Source organism: Sebastes umbrosus, chromosome 7 (assembly GCF_015220745.1).
Source record: "Sebastes umbrosus isolate fSebUmb1 chromosome 7, fSebUmb1.pri, whole genome shotgun sequence".
Taxonomy (NCBI): domain Eukaryota; kingdom Metazoa; phylum Chordata; class Actinopteri; order Perciformes; family Sebastidae; genus Sebastes; species Sebastes umbrosus.
In genome coordinates, this window is record NC_051275.1 from 7,371,278 (window position 1) to 7,390,328 (window position 19,051).

General features: G+C 41.7%; 1 protein-coding gene across 1 annotated transcript in view; it reads right to left on the bottom strand.

Moving 5' to 3' along the window:
• lrrc75a (leucine rich repeat containing 75A) overlaps positions 1–16,635 on the bottom strand; it is a 63,355-nt gene extending 46,720 nt beyond the window's left edge. The window contains exons 1-2 of the mRNA XM_037776248.1: positions 15,225–16,635; positions 1,363–1,491 (exon numbers count right to left, since the gene is read on the bottom strand). Coding sequence (XP_037632176.1) covers positions 1,363–1,491; positions 15,225–15,476 — 381 coding nt within the window. The 5' untranslated portion in view covers positions 15,477–16,635. The remainder of the gene's footprint in view (positions 1–1,362; positions 1,492–15,224) is intronic.
• Between the last annotated feature and the right edge of the window lie 2,416 nt (positions 16,636–19,051).

Consider the following 19,051-nt stretch of genomic DNA (forward strand, 5'->3'; position numbering starts at 1 on the left):
AGGGGGAGAGAGAGAGGGTATGACATGCAGCGAAGGGCCACAGGTCGGATTCGAACCCAGGGCCGCTGCGGTAAGGACTGAGCCTTGATACAGGGTTGAAAAAAACAGAGTTGGGGGGCGCCCCGGTAGCTCACCTGGTGATGCGGGCGCCCCCCAACTCTGTTTTTGACAGTGCTGAGCTGCACCTCAAATTAATCTCCAGGTTCCCAGCTATCAGATGATGTACACCACTTCTATGTGACATCTACTGTTGACTCTTTATCTAACCCTGAACATCCCCTCTAAAAAAAAAGGGGTGGAATGGTCAGTGGTTAAAGGTACAGTGTGTTGGATCTGGAGGCATCCAGCGGTGAGGTTGCAGATTGCAACTAACTTAAACTTCTCCTGTGTGCCAAGCTTGTAGGAGAACTACGGTGGCCGACACGTAAACATGAAAACGCGAATCTGGGCTACTGTAGAAACATGACAGCCGGCTCCGTGAAGAGGACCAACTCCCTATGTAGATATAAACTGCTCATTCTTAGGTAACGAAAACACAATTCTCATTTTCAGGTGATTATACACTAAAGAAAAGAAAATTATTATTATATTCCATTTTCTTCCAATAGAACCCCCTAAATGTTACACACTGGTCCTTTAAATTCCTATTAAAAAATCCCTTACTGTATTTCTCCGGCATCCTGTTTTCACAGGAAATACATCAAATTAAGGAGGCAAGATGGTGTTTCATGAGGTCTTGGCGAGGTCAGGGGAAAAATGTAATAGACACAGATTAGAACAATTAGCTTATCCTCTCAGAAATGTACTTGCATCACTCAAGGCGGGAGGAATGATGTCATCCAGAGGTCTAGAAATCATACGATAGCTGTTTCTCAGGTCTACATGACTTTCAAATAGATTAAAAATGCAGCCAGCATTGGGGCAACAGTGTTTCAGCACAAAGCATGCTACAATTACACACCAGGCCTTTTAATTACTATCTTCATCTCCATCACTCCTTCTTCCTCCCTTCCCCCATTGATTCATCCAGTATGGCTGCTGTCACGCTTTCTTTCCCCTCTCTCTCTCTCCCCTCAATGACATACTGGACTACATGAATGAACAAACACAAGGAGCTGCGTTTCCCTCAAGGACACACAGAGCCACACAACCACTTAAGAGCACTTCCGTAACCTAATAGTGTCAGACGAAATGAGTCGGGAGATCATCTGATAGCAGCAACAAAATGATTCATATCGGTCTGTGTGTGTGTGTGTACTGTATGTGAGCATGCACAAATGTGTTTACTGTAATCGCCACTATTTACAAAGTATGTTTCACGTTAGATGATTTTATGTATGTGAGGGTGTGTGTGTGTCCTACCGTCTTGGGGCAGTGGACATATCGTGCCAGGCTGATAATCAGGTCATGCGTGATGGGGTCAACCAGGTTTCTGAAGCTGGCGTAGCGGTACAACACGTCATCCAGAGATGTTGACTCCATGCCCAGGTCCTACACACACACACAAACACATACATACATTAAATAAGACCATCATATTCTCCCTTATGCAACTGTCCATACAGTACTTATGTAGGCAACACTCATAAAAGCGAAGCAAGGCAATTTATTTATATACTAGATTTCATACACATGGGAAAACTCAATGGGCTTTACATTAAAACAAAAAAAAAGAAAAGAAAAGAGCATTCAAACACAGGAAAGCACATAAAATACACAATACAGATATAATAATTATTGATCACACATACACTACATTTGCTTTCCTTTATAAGCAAACATAAAAAGTTGGGTTGTCAATCGATTCAAATAGTTAATCGCAAATTAATCACACATTTTGTATCTGTTTTAAATTCATTCATGCACATGGGAATACAAGCATACACGTAAATCTCTTGGAAGTGCAAGGCTTTTACATCTTCCATGCTGCTCTGTGAACTCACTGACCCCCTAAAGCATTAAATTGAAGCCTGTTGCATCTCTTCCCGCTGTCTGACTGTCTGCTTGCCGGTGGGGGAAAATGAAAATTTGTCACATCTCAAGCACCATCAAAGCTTAGGAATCATCGACCTGTTGGCAGAGCGTCATGCATGAACAGCGGTATTGTTAAAGTAAATCTTAAAAAAGTCAACATGAATGACAGCTCCGCTTCAAAACAAATACACAGGAGAAGATTGGACATTTTGAGAACTCTAACAAAGCTGCTGTCACGGACTCTAAGTCAAAGCAAAGTGCTGTCTGTAGAAATTCACCATTTGTTTGACATTAATAATTTAGATTATCCATCATGCTCCATTATAGGCATCCAAAAAACATACTTTGTTTGGGAACAAGATTAAAAGTCTAGAGCACCATTAGCACCCTGTAAAAGCTGTTCCTTCATACCACAATATGAAAGTGCTGGACACAATGAGTGATGTCAAGGCAGTTTGGCAGTTCGTAGAGCCGTACTCGTAGTGTGGGAGTAAAAGGAAAGGTCATGGGCTCCCTTGGTCGCATGAATGTGCTCATTTCATGGCAGCCGCCCTATTAGATCATGAGAAATCCTCCTTGTTCACAGTGTGCAAAATGGAAAGGTTCAATCCTCTGTGGGGCATGAATGTGGTCAGTAAAAGTCGGGGTAATCTGCTCATCTGATATTGACATTTCTAAAAATACAAGTGGAAAATTTAGCTTGATACAGAAAAAGTTGGAGTCACCAAAATAATCGGCATTTACCTGCTGGGGGGGTCTAAAGGACCAGTGTAGGATTTGGCCCACTGTTATGACTCTTTAAACTCCCCTCCAGCTCCACTCTAACTAGCTTTGTTTGAGGGCGTGCCTAACTAGCCGTTATGCAAACGTGTTACTTGACGACATCACCACGTTACAAGAAGAAAAGGCGGGACTTCAAGCGAGGTGTTACCGGCAGTTCAGGAGCAGTGTTTCTGTGGGGGAGAGGAACTCCCTTTGGTGTGGACTTTGGGCTTTGTATCTCTCTAACAAACACATTGACTACATGCACACTCAAAACAGGATCATGCACGTGAGGAAGGATTGTTGTTGGCTTTTCCCTGTGGAGAAGATTACTGGCTATTTAATAATTAAGGTTTAAGGTACATTTTGAACAGGTAAAATAAATGTGTGATTAATTTGCGATTAATCAAGATTAATATTTGAATCGATTGACAGCCCTAATTATAATACTATTCTGACTCATGCTTTCTTGATTTTTGCCTTTTTTTGTCTCAGTAACCATCATGAGGACACCAGCCATGGAGTTTATGACCAGCTGTTGGATAATTGACACACATATGAACGGGTGTATTCATCCTTCGTACTGTATAGGGCTCTATAAGCATGTGTGTGAATGTATTTTAGTCTGCAGGTAAGTGCAGGCTCATTGTGTCTGCAGGTAGATTTCTGTGTGTGTTTGGGTTTTTGTTTGTGCAAACAGTTCACCAGTTAAGTGGCAACAGGGCCGGGCATGTTCGGAGAGAGAGAGAGAGAAAGAGAGAGAGAGAGATCGCTCTCCTGCAGAGCGGTATGACTCACTGAGGTTTCCATGCTGCCTATTGTTTTGCGTAGGAGGGGGCAGGCGCTCTGACTGAATGACACACATGAATCAGCTGCTGTATTTTCAGATGAGAGCGACATTAATAGCAACACAGCACATGAGAGAAACCTATGATTAGTGCATCAACAGGTGTATGTTGTGATATGTCCTGTTGGTGACCAGGATACACACACTCACACAGTTTCCAGGTGAGATCACCCAATCACACGAGATGCATTGTCTTTTAATAAAGTCTCTCCATGATGGAAGACTTATTATTATTCTATCAGCTGCAGTTTCTGAAGTGTGTTCAAGTGCAAATATTCAGGGTGACCTCAGGTGATGTAGTGTTTGACATACTTTCTTCCAGGTTATCTTGGTGTGTCACTGAACAGTCAGATAGATTGGAGTTTTAGAAATCTGATATTGACATTTTTGCATTGAAGCTAGGGGTGTAAGAAAATATGGAAAACATTGAATACCTCGATAGTCTGTGATATTGTATCAATTCTCAAAAACACTATCAATTTTTAATTAATAGTTAACATGCAAAGATTAACTCAGTCAAGAATTTGCAAAGAGATGCGCCCTCTCAGAGTAGTACTATGATGTTAGACGTTACAGTTACTGTGATAAATGCAAATGCAGATCCCACTGTTCTGATTGGATAAGAAAAGTAAACTTTTTTTTACTCAGATTTTACACATATGGTGGTGTGTTCTTTATACTATGACAGTTTTCCTAAAATTAAAGTAAAAAAACACAATATATCGCCTTGCTTACAGTATTGCAATATATTGAATCGTAACCCCTGTATCATGATACGTATCGTATCGCCAGACTCTTGCCAATACACAGCTCTAAATGAAGCTGCCAAAAGGTGATGGATTCAGATAAAAATGAGAGATCTCATCTCTGGCCTACATATATTCGTATAATCGGATACATTTATACTCTGTTTGACCCCTTTCAATGTTAAAAATAAGCTTGTTAGTTAAAGGAACATAGAAGATACAGTAGATACCACTCTCATACCTGTGCATTAGCTTAGTTTATCTTACAGACAACAAACGGGGGTAACAGTTAGCCTGGCTCTGTTAAAGGTAAAAAAAAAACAGTGTATCAAGTAGGGCTGTCAAAGTTAACGCCATAATAACGTGTTAACGCAAATTCGCTTTAACACCACTAATTTCTTTAACTCATTAACGCAATTAATCTTTGTTTTCTATGTGTCTATCTGTTCTTTGTGTTCTTTAGTTTTAAAGCTAGAGGGAAGATACTGGCATCATATGAAACTAGAAAACCTAAAGGAATCCATTGGTACCAACCATGTCATACTAGGTCGAAGGAGGCTAAATAACGGTCCAAACTTATGCGAGGAAAAACTGGCACGACCACTTTCAAAGGGGTCCCTTGACCTCTGACCTCCAGATAGGTTCTATGGGTACCCACGAGTCTCCCCTTTACAGACATGCCCACTTTATGATAATCACATGCAGTTTGGGGCAAGTCATAGTCAAGTCAGCACACTGACACACTGACAGCTGTTGTTGCCTGTTGTGCTGCAGGTTGCCATGTTATGATTTGAGCATATTTTTTATGCTAAATGCAGTACCTGTGAGGGTTTCTGGACAATATTTGTCATTGTTATGTGTTGTTAATTGACTTACAATAATAAATATATACATATATTTGCATAAAGCAGCATATTTGCTCTCTCCCATGTTGATAAGAGCATTAAATACTTGACAAATCTTCCTTTAAGGTACATTTTGAACAGATAAAAAATGTGCAATTAATCGCGATTAAATATTTAAATCGATTGACAGCCCTAGTAAATATGTGTCGTAATAAGCTGCTCGTACAAACAACCTATGGGGTCATTTTTTGGGGGGAGGAGGACAGTCTCTAGAATAATCAAACCAGTTTCTGGCTCTAGATACATACAGTATGTGTAGAGATGAGTGATATCAATCTTCTCATGTCTCTCGGTAAGAAGGCGAATAACCTTTTTCCCAAAATGTCAAACTATTCCCTGAAATGGCAAATGATGACAATTCAATACTTCCCTCAATGGAAATATGTCCACTATAAAAGGAGACACAAAGTTCAATATAAATGTAACATTTGGATGTTTTTTGATAAATTGTCATGCCTTAGAAAAACACACTGGTACCAAAAAACCCAAAGCAATACAGAGCATTTATATGTGTGTGTGTGTGTGTGTGTGTGTGTGTGTGTGTGTGTGTGTGTGGGTGAGTCACAGGAGCACACATTGTGTCTTTCCTCATAAGTGTGATAAGGATTTGAGGCTCTATGTAAATACTTGTAGATCAACCCTGAATGGAAATGAATCTTCCAGCTCTCTCTAATCTGAACCCAGACACAAGAAGGTTTACGAAGCAGCCATTACTGTATTCACAACAGAGAGCTGACGATGTGTGTGTGCGTTTAGTAAGAAGGTCTGCAGTGGTAAAAAGTAAAAAAATTGTAGAACAGGGCGCCCCGATAGCTCAGTTAGTGGAGCGGGCGCCCATATGACAAGGCTGAGTCCTAACCTCTCTCTCTCCCCCTTTCTAAAAAAACAGTCTGCTGTCGTATCAATAAAGGTTTGAAAATGCCAAAAAAAAAATATAATAATTAAAAATAAATTGTGGAACACATTGAAACAATAGCAATCATTTGTTTGCAAGGTGTTCATGTACATAAATGGAATTCACTCTCCAGAAAAGCCATACATTATTAACAGTGGCCCCTCATGAAATATACATGACGAGGACATAATAAAAATGCACTGTCTACTTTCTTGAACTCTAAGGGCATAGTGTGTTGAGCTCACACACACACACACACACACACACATACATAAACCATTTATGCTATGAGGAAAACAGTGTGGGCTTTTCTTTCATTAGAAAGCACCACCCACACTACTTAGCGGCGGTCAACATCAGAGCAGTGGTCTGAAACCAGCTGAACACGAAAAAAGACGGAGCTGGAGACAGACGCGGGAAACAAGAGGGCTCAAGTGCAGGCTCTCGGTTAAATGAGAGGAAATGGCAGCCGGGGCAGGAGGACCCGTATATGAAGCCGGTACTGACCTTTAATAAAGATCACATACTGACCCGACAGTGTCGGCCACCTCTGCCATGACGGAGGCTCTCTGACCGTAGCTGAAGAATTAATTAGGTTATTAATAGTTCCATATTAAAGACTTCTTCTCGGGTTGACATTTTGATACGTCATAGTGTAATTAATAAAATTAATGATTGCTGCATTCCAGGTGCAGGGGTCCTGGTATTTTGCATGTTGGAACACTACTCACAGTGATGGAATTAACCCATCATTAGTGTTATCAGTTCCACATAATATGACAAATCAAAAGAGCTGCAAGGAAAAAGGTCCTTAGCGTCTCCTTCCCTGGGCCTGCCATGCATACTGAGTACACTGAGATGGCATCATGGGAAAAGAAAGCTTTCATTTCAGAATCAGAATCAGATTGAATTGCCAAGTAGATACATACAAGGAATTTGACTCCTGTTTTATGCATCTGTCTCAATGTACTGATACAAAAATAGAAGTAACAGTTAGGAACAATGACAACAAAGCTGAACAAATAAAGGTAAGGAATAGTCCAAATAAAATATATTAATATATATATACAGTATATTTGGTCTGTCAATCAATTAAAATATTTAATGGTGATTAATCATTTGATGGTCCATAGTTAATCGCGATTAATCACAAATTAATCACACATGTTTTATCTGTTCAAAATGTACCTTAAAGGGACTATTTGTAACTTTCAGAAATGCTTCTTAACAGCGACACCTGTGGCCGTGAAATCAACGAAAGTCAGCGTCGGGCTCGCGCTTGCTCGCTCTAAATATACCTGAACGAGCATCACTCAAAACAGTGAGGCGACACACGTCAGTTAAAACCACAATATCACTCTATATTTCAGCTGCTTGACAGTAATGTTAGCTGACCAGACGAAGGTCTCTCCATGAACATGATTTAGATCTGATCCTAGTGTTGGCTAAACTCTTCTGCAGTGTGGAGTGAGCGCGCGTTCACGTCTAGAGGTGGAGCGAGACAGCGAGGACGCGCGCGCATTCTGAGTGAAGGAGAGCATGCAGACGAGGCTCCAGCCACACGCGAGCATGCATATGCGAATGCGCATTGTGTGACGACCCGCTACATTTATGCGCGTACAAAGTTACAAATAGTCCCTTTAAAGGGAGATTTGTCAAGTATTTAATACTCTTATCAACATGGGAGTGGGCAAATATGCTGCTTTATGCAAAACTTGTGGGTACCCAGAGAACTAATTTTGAAAAAAACAAAATGTAACAAATAAATACATCGATATAAATTCACTGAATAATTATTAATTATTAAAATAATAAATCGTACACCAATAATTTGGTAAAAAAATCTTGAAAATGAATTACCATTCAAGTTTAAACATTTTTAATGCAGCAACAAATTGCTCAAAACTTAAACGGGAATTAAAATTCCAGTATATGAATATAGTATATAAACATACAATTGAATAGAATAAGATTGGCCCCATTGTCACCCATTGATACCCGATACAGCTATTTGTTCTTTTTTTTTGATCATATTACACTTTTGTAGCTGTTTGTTAACAAGTGACCAGATACAAATGTATAAATGTAGTGTATAGCTTTTTATAAAACAAATTACCGGCCCCTCTAAACACATAACTGCAGATATCTCACATCCAGTACACACTCAGAGATTGAGCTGCTCCCGTCTGGCCATCACAATAGGATCACAAGGTCCAGCCAGAACATTCTGTACATAAGAAGTCTTTTATTCCCTACAGGCACTGAACACAGAACGACTGCATCAGGGAAGGGCATCAAATGTGCTCGCTTATATTATTTATATAATCTTCCCATTTGCACAATACTGTATATTGTATACTGTATATTTGCATGTTTTTATTGGTGTGTCGTGTGTATTGTACGTATGTTTGCTGTACTTGGAGAAGCCAAAGATAAATTTCCTCTGTGGTGGACAATAAAGCCAATCTATTTACCTAAAGCTCATTAATTAACACATTATTTCTCATTTGTAACCAGCACAGCAATCACTGTGTTTTAGGCCAATAAATTGTTTCTGCACGTAACGCCCTGTAAAACCACAAATTGTCATTTTTACATTTTGTTTTTTGTACAAATTAAACATACAACATATAGGGATGCAAATTGTAAGCACTTTCCTTAATCGATCATTGGTAACACTAACGATCGATTAATCGTAATTAAAAAAACATACAAATTGTGCACGTACCAAACAATACCAAATGCGTCAAAGCCTTATTTCCACCGTCACGTATTGCATATTCTCTGACAGCAATGCATAGCCTATGAAACATATAAAGATAGAGGCCTTGACACATGCTTTGAAAAATACTCCATTCTACCGCTATCTAGAATGTAACTACGCGTTGTTTGTACTTCAGATCTTTATTTGATAGTAGACCGATTAAATGTCACGTACTCGATCAATTAATCGATCGGCGATTAATCGTCAACGCCCCAAACAAGATATGATGTGCTGATTAGTGAGCTTCAGAGGTGCTGGTGGGGAGATTCTATTTAACTTTGGAAAGAGCAATGCCAGCTGTTTCCCTCTGCTTCCAGTATTTACGCTAAACTAGGCTAATCACCTCCTTGCATCATAGTTACCATACAGACATGGGAGCAGTATCGGACTTCTCATCTAACTATTGGCAAGAATGTGAAAAAGTGTATTCACAAAATGTCAAACTATTCCTTTAATTAGCTAAATTGATTATATCAGTGTTGATTTGGAATATTATTTTGATGAAACTGCGAGCAATCGTTGGCCTTTCAGCCACTTTTCCACAGATGTATTGATACTGCTCTTCTCGCCAAGTGGGGAGATATCATAGCTGTGAGAAATTCCTGATATTAACGACTTTGAATTAAGACTAGGAAGCTAATGCATTTTCCCGTCTGTGTTTAAACCTAATGGTGGCAAATCTATTTTTTACGTGGCAAAGTAGGTTGTGCTAATCATGTGGCTGCATTAATAACATGGCGCTGACATCTTTGCTGTAATTTGAACATCATGTCAACGTGACAGCATACAGAAACTGGCACAACGTTGAATGTATCTCTGTGTGAAAACTGCACTTGAAAGAACTTAAATTAGCCGGCGATGGAACAGACTGTACAGACGGCAGGCAGCACTCGCACCACTGTGATTCAAAGTGCAGCCAAAACAGGGCTGAATCAATCAAACAGCACCATGTTGAGACACAGCCCTTCAGACGCCGATAAGACCGGAGGAAAAAAGAAAAAGGAGGATGTGCGATTAGCAGTACAATGTATGGAAAAGGTTGTTGTCCTTTACGCCATAAATTTCAACAAGAGAGATTTTAAAGAGCACATATTGTGCTTATTTTCAGGTGCAAAACTTGTATTTTAGGTTTCTACCAGAACATGTTTACATTCTTTAATGTTAAAAAGACATTTTACTTTTCTCATACCGGCTGTGCTGCAGCACCTCTTCTAAATACTTGAAAAATCTCCCTTTAAGGTACATTTTGAACAGATAAAAAAATGTGTGATTAATTTGGGATTAATCGCGATTAACTATGAACAATCATGAGATTAATCGTGACTAAATATTTGAATCGATTGACAGCCTTAATTTATATCTACATAGGGAGCGGGTCCTCTTCATGGAGTTCGCCATGTTGCAACGCCATGTTTTCTACAGTAGCCCAGAACGGACAAACCAAACTGTTAACTTTTCCTGCTTGTGCTGGAGTCGATAACGTTACTCACTCCTGTCGTTGCCACTCTCTCTCTCTCTTGCTTCACCACTCACTTCCCACATACACACATACTCTACGCACTGGCTCTGCTCAAAATGACCAACGCTACTCTTACAACAACTGGCTCTAGAGAGGGCTTTTTGGTGTCGGCCACCGTAGTTCTCCAACACGCTTGGTGCACGCTAGAGGTTTCAGTTGGTTGCAATCTCCTCACCTCAGCGCTAGATACCACCAGATCCTACACACTGGACCTTTAATAGTTTAATCAACACAGAGCGCAGCACGCAGAGGTTTTGAGCTTGAAAACAAAAATAATGGGCACAAATGATAATGGGACAAAAATATATAACTAAAACAAACGTCATGCAAAATTCCTATTCCGTTGACCATATCATCATCATCACGGCTTCGCTTTTAAAATATTAATGGCGACCACAACACAACAGCCTCTCATTATCTGACAAAACACTGGTCACATACCAGAAGAGGAGTTAACAACCCCACACACTGAACCGCTGAGGATACATTTAGAGCCCGTGTTGGTTTCCACAGACGATGTTGGTTATAGTTTAGCGATCAGCTTGGAGGCAGCCCAGAGGGGAAGTGGTGAGGAGACGCTAGCCTGGGTGTCAACTTAATTGAAGGGCGGTGATTAAGAAGGTGGCCTCCTCATTAGCTCTTAACAGAGCGCCCGCTTGATTAATCAATGTCTATTTAGTCCGAGCCCTCCGGCCATCGCCATGGTTTCCGGGCAACGTGGAGGAGAACCTGGTAACCGTAGAAGAGTGACTCTCCTCACAAACAAGCTCTCTCCTCTCTTTTTCTTCCTCTCTTTCTTTTTCTAAGTATCTTCTAATGTCTCTATAATCACTCACCGCCGCTGCCTCTCTTATTCTTCATCAGTGTCTGTTGCAGTTTCACCCTCATGGTGTTTTTCCCCTCTCTGCTCTCTTTATCCTCAGTAATTGTCTTTATCCAATTCATTGTGTGATCTGTCCGTCATGTACTGTTCTACCAGAGCACAACCCCCCCCCCCAACCCCAGAATATGAAGCTGACTGATGGTTATGTCATGACCCAACATGAAAACCTGTTGTTTTCTTCCTTCAGCCTCCTCTAGGCCTCTCTGCTGATAAAAAAATAAATGACCCATCCTTCAATCTGAAATATCGTGTCTGTCCATATCGTTAACTTTGACCTAGTTGGAGTGCGTCGTGCTTGTGGACGTTTCCTTTTCCCTAATCCCCAGCTCCACAAACAGCAGCAGGGAAAAAATCCTTCAGAGATCAGAAGATCCTGACCTCAACCCGTCACCCACTGGATCAAAGCGAGGCCATGCGGCCTGCTGTTTACACAGCTCTACCTTCTCCTTGCTATTGATACTACAGCACAAGCAACACTCAACAGAGTGAATTTCATCATTATGAAGAATGGACGCACTGATGAGATAAGGAAATATCCTAAGTTTGTAAATTGTGCACCAGTTGTGTAACGACAGGAGAAGTAGTCCACTAAGTGCCGATAGAGGCTTCATAGTTCACCACAAATCTCCCAGCAGCTCTATCTGGGGCCATAATGGAGGTCCAATGGAGAGTGGCTGTTTGCAAATAATGCTTAAATGTGTTACACTGAGGCCAGATACTGACAATTTAAACTGCTCTCTTCAGATGAGCTATACCAGCAGAATAAAAGTAAAAATTCTCCACCTCTTAGGCCTTTACACATGTTTTATTTTGAGCGATTAATTCACACATCAATATATATTTTTGAAGCTGTTGTTTTTGCCATGAATACTTTCACACAGTACGCAAATATTGCGCAGTGAAAAATCAACAACATTTTTCCAGAACGAGGGAGATTTTTTGGGAGCTTTTGCACCACGAATAAAGGCATCAACCAATCACATTGTGCGGAATGGGTTGAGTTGCGCCTACATTTATGAAACAACAACACTAGGGCTGTGTATTGGCAAGAATCTGGTGATACGATAAGTATCATGGTACAGGGGTTACGATTCAATATATTGCGATATATTGCAATATTGTAAGTAAGGCGATATATTGCGATTTTTCTAAAATCTAATTTTAGGAAAACTGTCAGTATAAAGAACACTGTCATAAGCATACAATCTGAGTAAAAACAGCTTACTTTTTTTCAGCAGTCAGAACATCTGCATCTTCATTTATCCCAGTCCCTGTAACATCCAACATCATAGAACTACTTTGAGAGGGAACATACACTGAGAGGGAGAATATCTTTGCAAAAGAAATAAAGTATTGACTGAGTTAATCTTTGCATGTAAACTATTAATCAAAAACCGATAGTGTTTTTGAGAACCAATACAGTATCACAAAACATAATATCCCGATATATTTTTTCGATATTTTCTTACACCCCTATACAACACGCAGGCTCAGTAGTCCGAACCATGACGGCAGACTTTATTACTCCTTTCACAGCCGATTAGACTGTTGTCAAGCTATTAAAGTCGCTATAAGTCCCATAGATGTGGGCTTCAGTTTGCCATGTTATGATTTCAGCATATTTTTTTTATGCTAAATGCAGTACCTGTGAGGGTTTCTGAACAATATGTATCATTGTTTTGTGTTGTTAATTGATTTCCAATAATAAATATATACATACATTTGCATAAAGCAGCATATTTGCCCATTCCCATATTGATAAGAGTATTAAATACTTGACCTTTAAGGTACATTCTGAACAGATACAAAAATGTGATTCATTTGCAATTCAATATTTTAATCTATTGACAGCCCTAATTTATGTGGACCGGTACGTGGACCGATAACCTCAGGCCAATATCTGATACGTAAATTACGTCAGTGTCAGAACACCAAGAACTTCCTTTTTCAACCAAATTGAATCCAGTTTTAACATGGGTGTATTTTACCCTGCACATCACAGAATCAGTGCTTACTAGGAAGGACCAGAACCACACTGCTGTGTTGTTGGTGCCTTCACTGTCAGACTAGAGACCACTCTCCTCTGGGGTATCATAGCTTAACCAAGCAGTGTCAGAGATGGTAATCCCCTGTTCTTAACGATGATGGATGGAGAGGTGTCCTCCGTCTTTAAGCCTGTTTGCTTTGCTCCGCTGTTTTCTATTGATTCAAGGATTAACAATCTAAATGGGTTTGATCAGAAAACTGTAAATAGTAACACAAAGGAGCTGATGGAAATCTCCAAAGCCCGAACAATAAACTGTGAGAGCAGTGTGTGCGTATAAGCGGGAGGCTCTGTTCCCTGTGGTTGAGTCATAGGGGGATAAACAGTGAACACTAGCAGCATATGGATATGGAATATGGATTGTGTGCAGTGCTGTCTACAGGGATGAGAGCTTACGTTACGTCTGTTTCTCCCAACACTATCTTCTCTAGCCTCTCTCTCCAGGCCCTTCTCATCACAATGATTAACATGTATTAGATTAACTTTGGCTCAGATCCTCCCTGTCTTTGCAGCTCTCCAAATCCTCCAATTCAAGTGGTGGTGTTTTCATTTTCCTGCTTCTCTTTTGTTTCTCACCACCACACCAGATTCTTCCAGTCTGCTGCTGGGCTTTCCCTTCTGTCTGTAGCAACAGCAGCAGCAGCAGCAGCAGCAGCAGCAGCAGCAAGCAGCCAGCCAAGCGCTGCAAATGTCTTGAAAATCATAAGAGAGGCTGTAAATCTCCACACTGTACTAGCACAGCAGAGCCAGGCTGAGCACAACAGGTCCAGCCAACCAGCCAGCCAGCCAGCCAGCCAGCCAGGGGGCTCATGTTCAGTCACACAGGCAGAGAGGCGCTCTATTCATCAGTAATATACGCAGTCAATTGCTGAATCAGTTTATGTGTCAACGGTCAGTCGGTCTGAGCCTGGCTTCTGTTTCAGCATCAGTGATGACATCAACCAACATGCTTACACAGAGAGAAATGAATAGAGGAAGGAAAAAAGAAAAGCAAGCCAAGCAGAGATGTTGTGGTTTGTTAAGACCCAGACACACCAACCCATCAGAGACACATAATAACGCCACAACAGCAGGTGGCGGTAGTCTGTATTCGTCATTCAAAAAAGGGAAACCGGAAGACCGAGGACGGCGAATATACAAGCCGTTGTTATGATGCATACACGAAACAAAGCGGTGTCTGACGACCATTTTCACACCACTCTCACTCACCACTTAGCTTCACTCCAGACGGCCATGTCGCTGTGCCAATATCCGTGTCGTTGGAATGATCAGATGAGACGAAGATGAAAAGTGAGAAGAGCATTCTGTGTGCGTCCTCTTGACTTTACTCGTTACTGGAAAAACTTTGACGCGGGCAGATTAGAGCAGACGGTGCGCGACACACTGCAAAAACTAGGCCGTCGGCCGCTCACCGACGGCCCCAAACTGGCCGACCGTCGGCTTGGTGTGCCAGGGCCCGTCGGCTCTAATCTGCCCGTGTCTGAGTTTTTTCGGCTGATTCAGCATGTTGAACGTTTCATGTACGCATCATACCAACGGTTTGTATATCTACCATCCTCGGTCTTCCGGTTTCCCTTTTTTAATGACGAATACGGATTACCGCCGCCTGCTGGTCTGGAGAGTTATTTCCTCTCACGCAGGTGCAGAACGTACGTGGTAGTTGGCCGTCAGCTGTCGTCTTTGTGGCGTGTTCGAGTGCAACTTTTTGCCCGAGACTGAAGACGACGTGAGGCGACTCTCACAACTAGTGGCCTTCGTCGCCGCTAGTTCTTTGATGTCGGCTTGGTGTGTCCACTCCCTAGCTTTAGAAATGTGACCTTCTGACCCCTGAGAGCTTCACTCACTCTCCAACACACACACACACACACACACACAAAGCCGCTACCTGTCGGAGTGTCTTCAGCATCTCCGTGGCCTCGTCCTGCTTGCCCTGCTTGGCCATCAGCATCATCTCCTGGATCATGCCGATGCGCCGCTGGTAGGGCGGCGGAGGCGTCCCGCCACGGCTCAGCCGGTCCCCTGACTTCAGCATGAGGGAAGCCAGGATGTCGCCCCGCTCCTTGGTGGGTGTTCGCTTCCAGCCGTGCTGGGGGCTGGCTCCTCCGGCCTCCTGGCCTTTGGTCTGCTTGGCACCCATGGTGTGCTGCGTTTAACGTGAACTGTGATAGCAACAACAAGACCGGTCCCACCGATCCACCGGTCATGCAGAGGCAAGGTCTGATAATTAATGTTGGAGACTTTACTTTTGCTCATCAAAGTGTCTGCAGCTCATCACATCTTTCTAACTGGGGCTGATGATGTGTGAGGCACTGTGAGCAAAACACCTCCAAACTGCTCATGAAGAATGTTCCTTATCACCCAGTTACACAGAGTACAAAATAATACTCCAAAACAGGAAGAAGTGGAGTTGCCTGCTTTGGGGAACTTGTTAATCCCAGAGAGTGCAGCTCAGGTCGGGAACAGGTCGGATGATGCTGCCTGCAGCATGGCCGCAAAACATGGACAGAGCAAAGTCAGGATGTAGGAGAACCAGAGTCAGGATGCAGGAGAACCAGAGTCAGGATGCAGGAGAACCAGAGTCAGGATGCAGGAGAATCAGAGCCAGGATGCAGGAGAGAACCAGTGTCAGGATGCAGGAGAACCAGAGTCAGGATGCAGGAGAACCAGAGTCAGGATGCAGGAGAATCAGAGCCAGGATGCAGGAGAGAACCAGTGTCAGGATGCAGGAGAACCAGAGTCAGGATGCAGGAGAATCAGAGCCAGGATGCAGGAGAACCAGAGCCAGGATGCAGGAGAACCAGAGTCAGGATGCAGGAGAGAACCAGAGTCAGGATGCAGGAGAACCAGAGTCAGGATGCAGGAAAGAACCAGGGTCAGGATGCAGGAGAATCAGAGCCAGGATGCAGGAGAGAACCAGAGTGGCCCGCCGCAGCCTCCTATCCCAAACACAACTTCACCACAATATTTACCTTCGACAACAGCGTGATGCTCTCTTCCTCTCCTCTGCTGTTATCCTCTAAAACTGAGCCCAGAGGAGGAGGAGGTGGTGCATGAAGCAGGGCATGGCAATGTTTACGTCTCCTGCAGCTCAGCAGCGCTCCTCGCTCTGCCCTGTCCTCCTTCCTCGCAGTATAAGGTGGACCAAACCCCGCATTCGTCCTTCTCTTCTTCCCAAGGTTGCTGCTCCATCCGCTCCGGAGCAGGAAGCAGCCGCAGCGGCGTCTCAGGAGCCCGTCACCGGCTGTGTGAAGGGCTGCAGGAGGAGAGAGGCTGAACTGAGGTGTTCCTTTACTGGGACTGAATTATGTATTGCACCCTCTGTTACACTGAATGGGGGCGCGCAGCGAGTGCACGTGAGCACAAGGGAAGGGCGAGAGGAGAGCACGAGCACTGCCAAAGTTTGCAGTTTCTTTAGCTGTCCAAGGGGAAAGCAGACGTGCCAGGCTCCATTAATGAACGGGTCATTTTAATGAATGGTTGCTCCTTTCAACACATGTATGTGTCTGGTCAAAATGATTCATATTTTTTACAGTCATGTGTGGTCTAATAGAAAATTCGGGATGTAGTTTTTTTTAAATTTATAATATGTTTTTGGGGTTTTCTTATTTTCACAAACACAATAAGAATAAAAACAAAACAACAACACACAAACAAACACTGGTACAGCACAGATCAGAAAAATATATATAGGAAGGAGGTCATAGGAAATAGTCCATAGTGCAGGGAAATCACAGGATATATGAGTTCATGTTCAAGAGACTCCTTGTGAGATAATGGAGGAGAGATCAGGTCCAATATAATTCAGATAGGGCTGCCAAATATTGTAGAACTGATCTACTTTGGCTTGTAGAATATTTGTAAGATATTCCAAAGGGACCATCTCAAATATGACTTTACGCCAGCCTTGGACAGAGGGTTTCTTATCACTGATCCACTGTAGTATTATAAAATGTAGTTGATTGTCAAATATAGTTGATTGTCAAAGCATCAATAAATGATAATTAAAAACACAATATAAATTAGCTATTTGATTCATGCTGGCTATAGCACATTGAGGCAGAAGTAGGTCACATAACCTCTACAACCAGACCTTAAAAGTTAGTATTTTAATAAAGTAGGTGCAATACTGTACAATGGATTCTACCGCATAGAAAACTAGAAGCAATATAAGTTAATTTAGTAATTTATAAATGGACAGGAGTCTTATTCTGTCTTTCCCATAAAGCAAGATAGCATTACTTTTAAACAGGCAGCTTTTCCTATCTAGTTTGGTGTTTTGCATATAGGATAGAAGAAACAAGGCAGTATCAGACTTATATATTCATTTAAAAGGCTAACATGAATTAGGATAAAGTAGGCTTATTATTATTATTAATAATATTAATAATATTATTATCATATTAGCCTACTATATAATGCAGTTTTACCTGTGTATGCTTTACCTATAGGCACATGAATTTTTTTTTATAGTAGCCTTTAATTTCCACTTACACTGAAACATTCATGTGGACGAGTCCATTTTATAAAGGAGATAAACTTGGGAGTTATTTCCATGTTATCAGCATTCAGTGCAGTAAATGTGATCACATGGTTCATACACTACTGATCTAGATGTAGTCAGTGACCAAGGAAAGGACTGCACTGACCTCTGGTGGTGGCTCTTTGGAATTCATAAATTATAATGTGGGTGTTGTAACACACACACAATAGCTATAATTTGTAGTAGTAGTAGTATTACAGTATAAAGAGGAAGAAGATGTACTTTCTTTGTTGTTTTTTTGCTTTTGAGCTTTCAATGTTTTAAAAAAAAGTTAAAAAAATATGCCAGCTTTGATTAAAGGGGACATATCATGCTCATTTTCAGGTTCATACTTGTATTTTGGGTTTCTACTAGAACATGTTTACATGCTGTAATGTTCAAAAAACAAATTATTTTTCTCATACTGTCTGTCTGAATATACCTGTACTCACCTGTTTGAAACGCACCTGTCTGAAATGCTCCGTTTTAGCGCCTGTCTCTTTAAGACCCCCTCCTGAAAAAGCCCAGTCTGCTCTGATTGGCTTGTGAGAGAAATATGGTGCACCTTTGCAAAGGTAGTTCACAAGCTGTGGGCAGTATATTCTAATGAGCCTGCATGTGAATAGGATCCTTCGACGAGATCAGGTGGCGGCACTAGCAGCAGGGGGGGCGGTGACAAAAAAGCTGCGGTCAAGTCGGACAGTTTCCAGCGGCCTTGAAAGAATTTACAGGAAGCCAAAGCAATAGTTACATCCTGTTTGATCTGATCTGTAGGATACTTGTAGTTTGCAGACCACATTTGGATTTATCTATATTTGTTTGTAAATACATGTGGAAATGTGCGTATATCTGGCATTGGATCCTATCCTTTATTATGTTTATGTCTGCCTTGTAAAGCACTTTGTAATGAGCTCATTTTTATAAGTGTTATAACCTTCATTATTATTATTATCAATATCAACCACACAAATATGTTTAACAGATTAAACCTTCATTGCACAACATGAAACTAATAGCCTAGCGATACATATGACACAAAGTATTCAGACTTTCTACTGCACGAGCCAATCAGCTCTTTGATCAGGCGACAGCCAGGCGTTTCCCATAATGCCCCGGGTCTTGCAGTCGGTGGAGACCAACTGTGGCGGCCGCCTCGATCTCGTGAGGTTATCGTTGCCTACATGTGCATGACG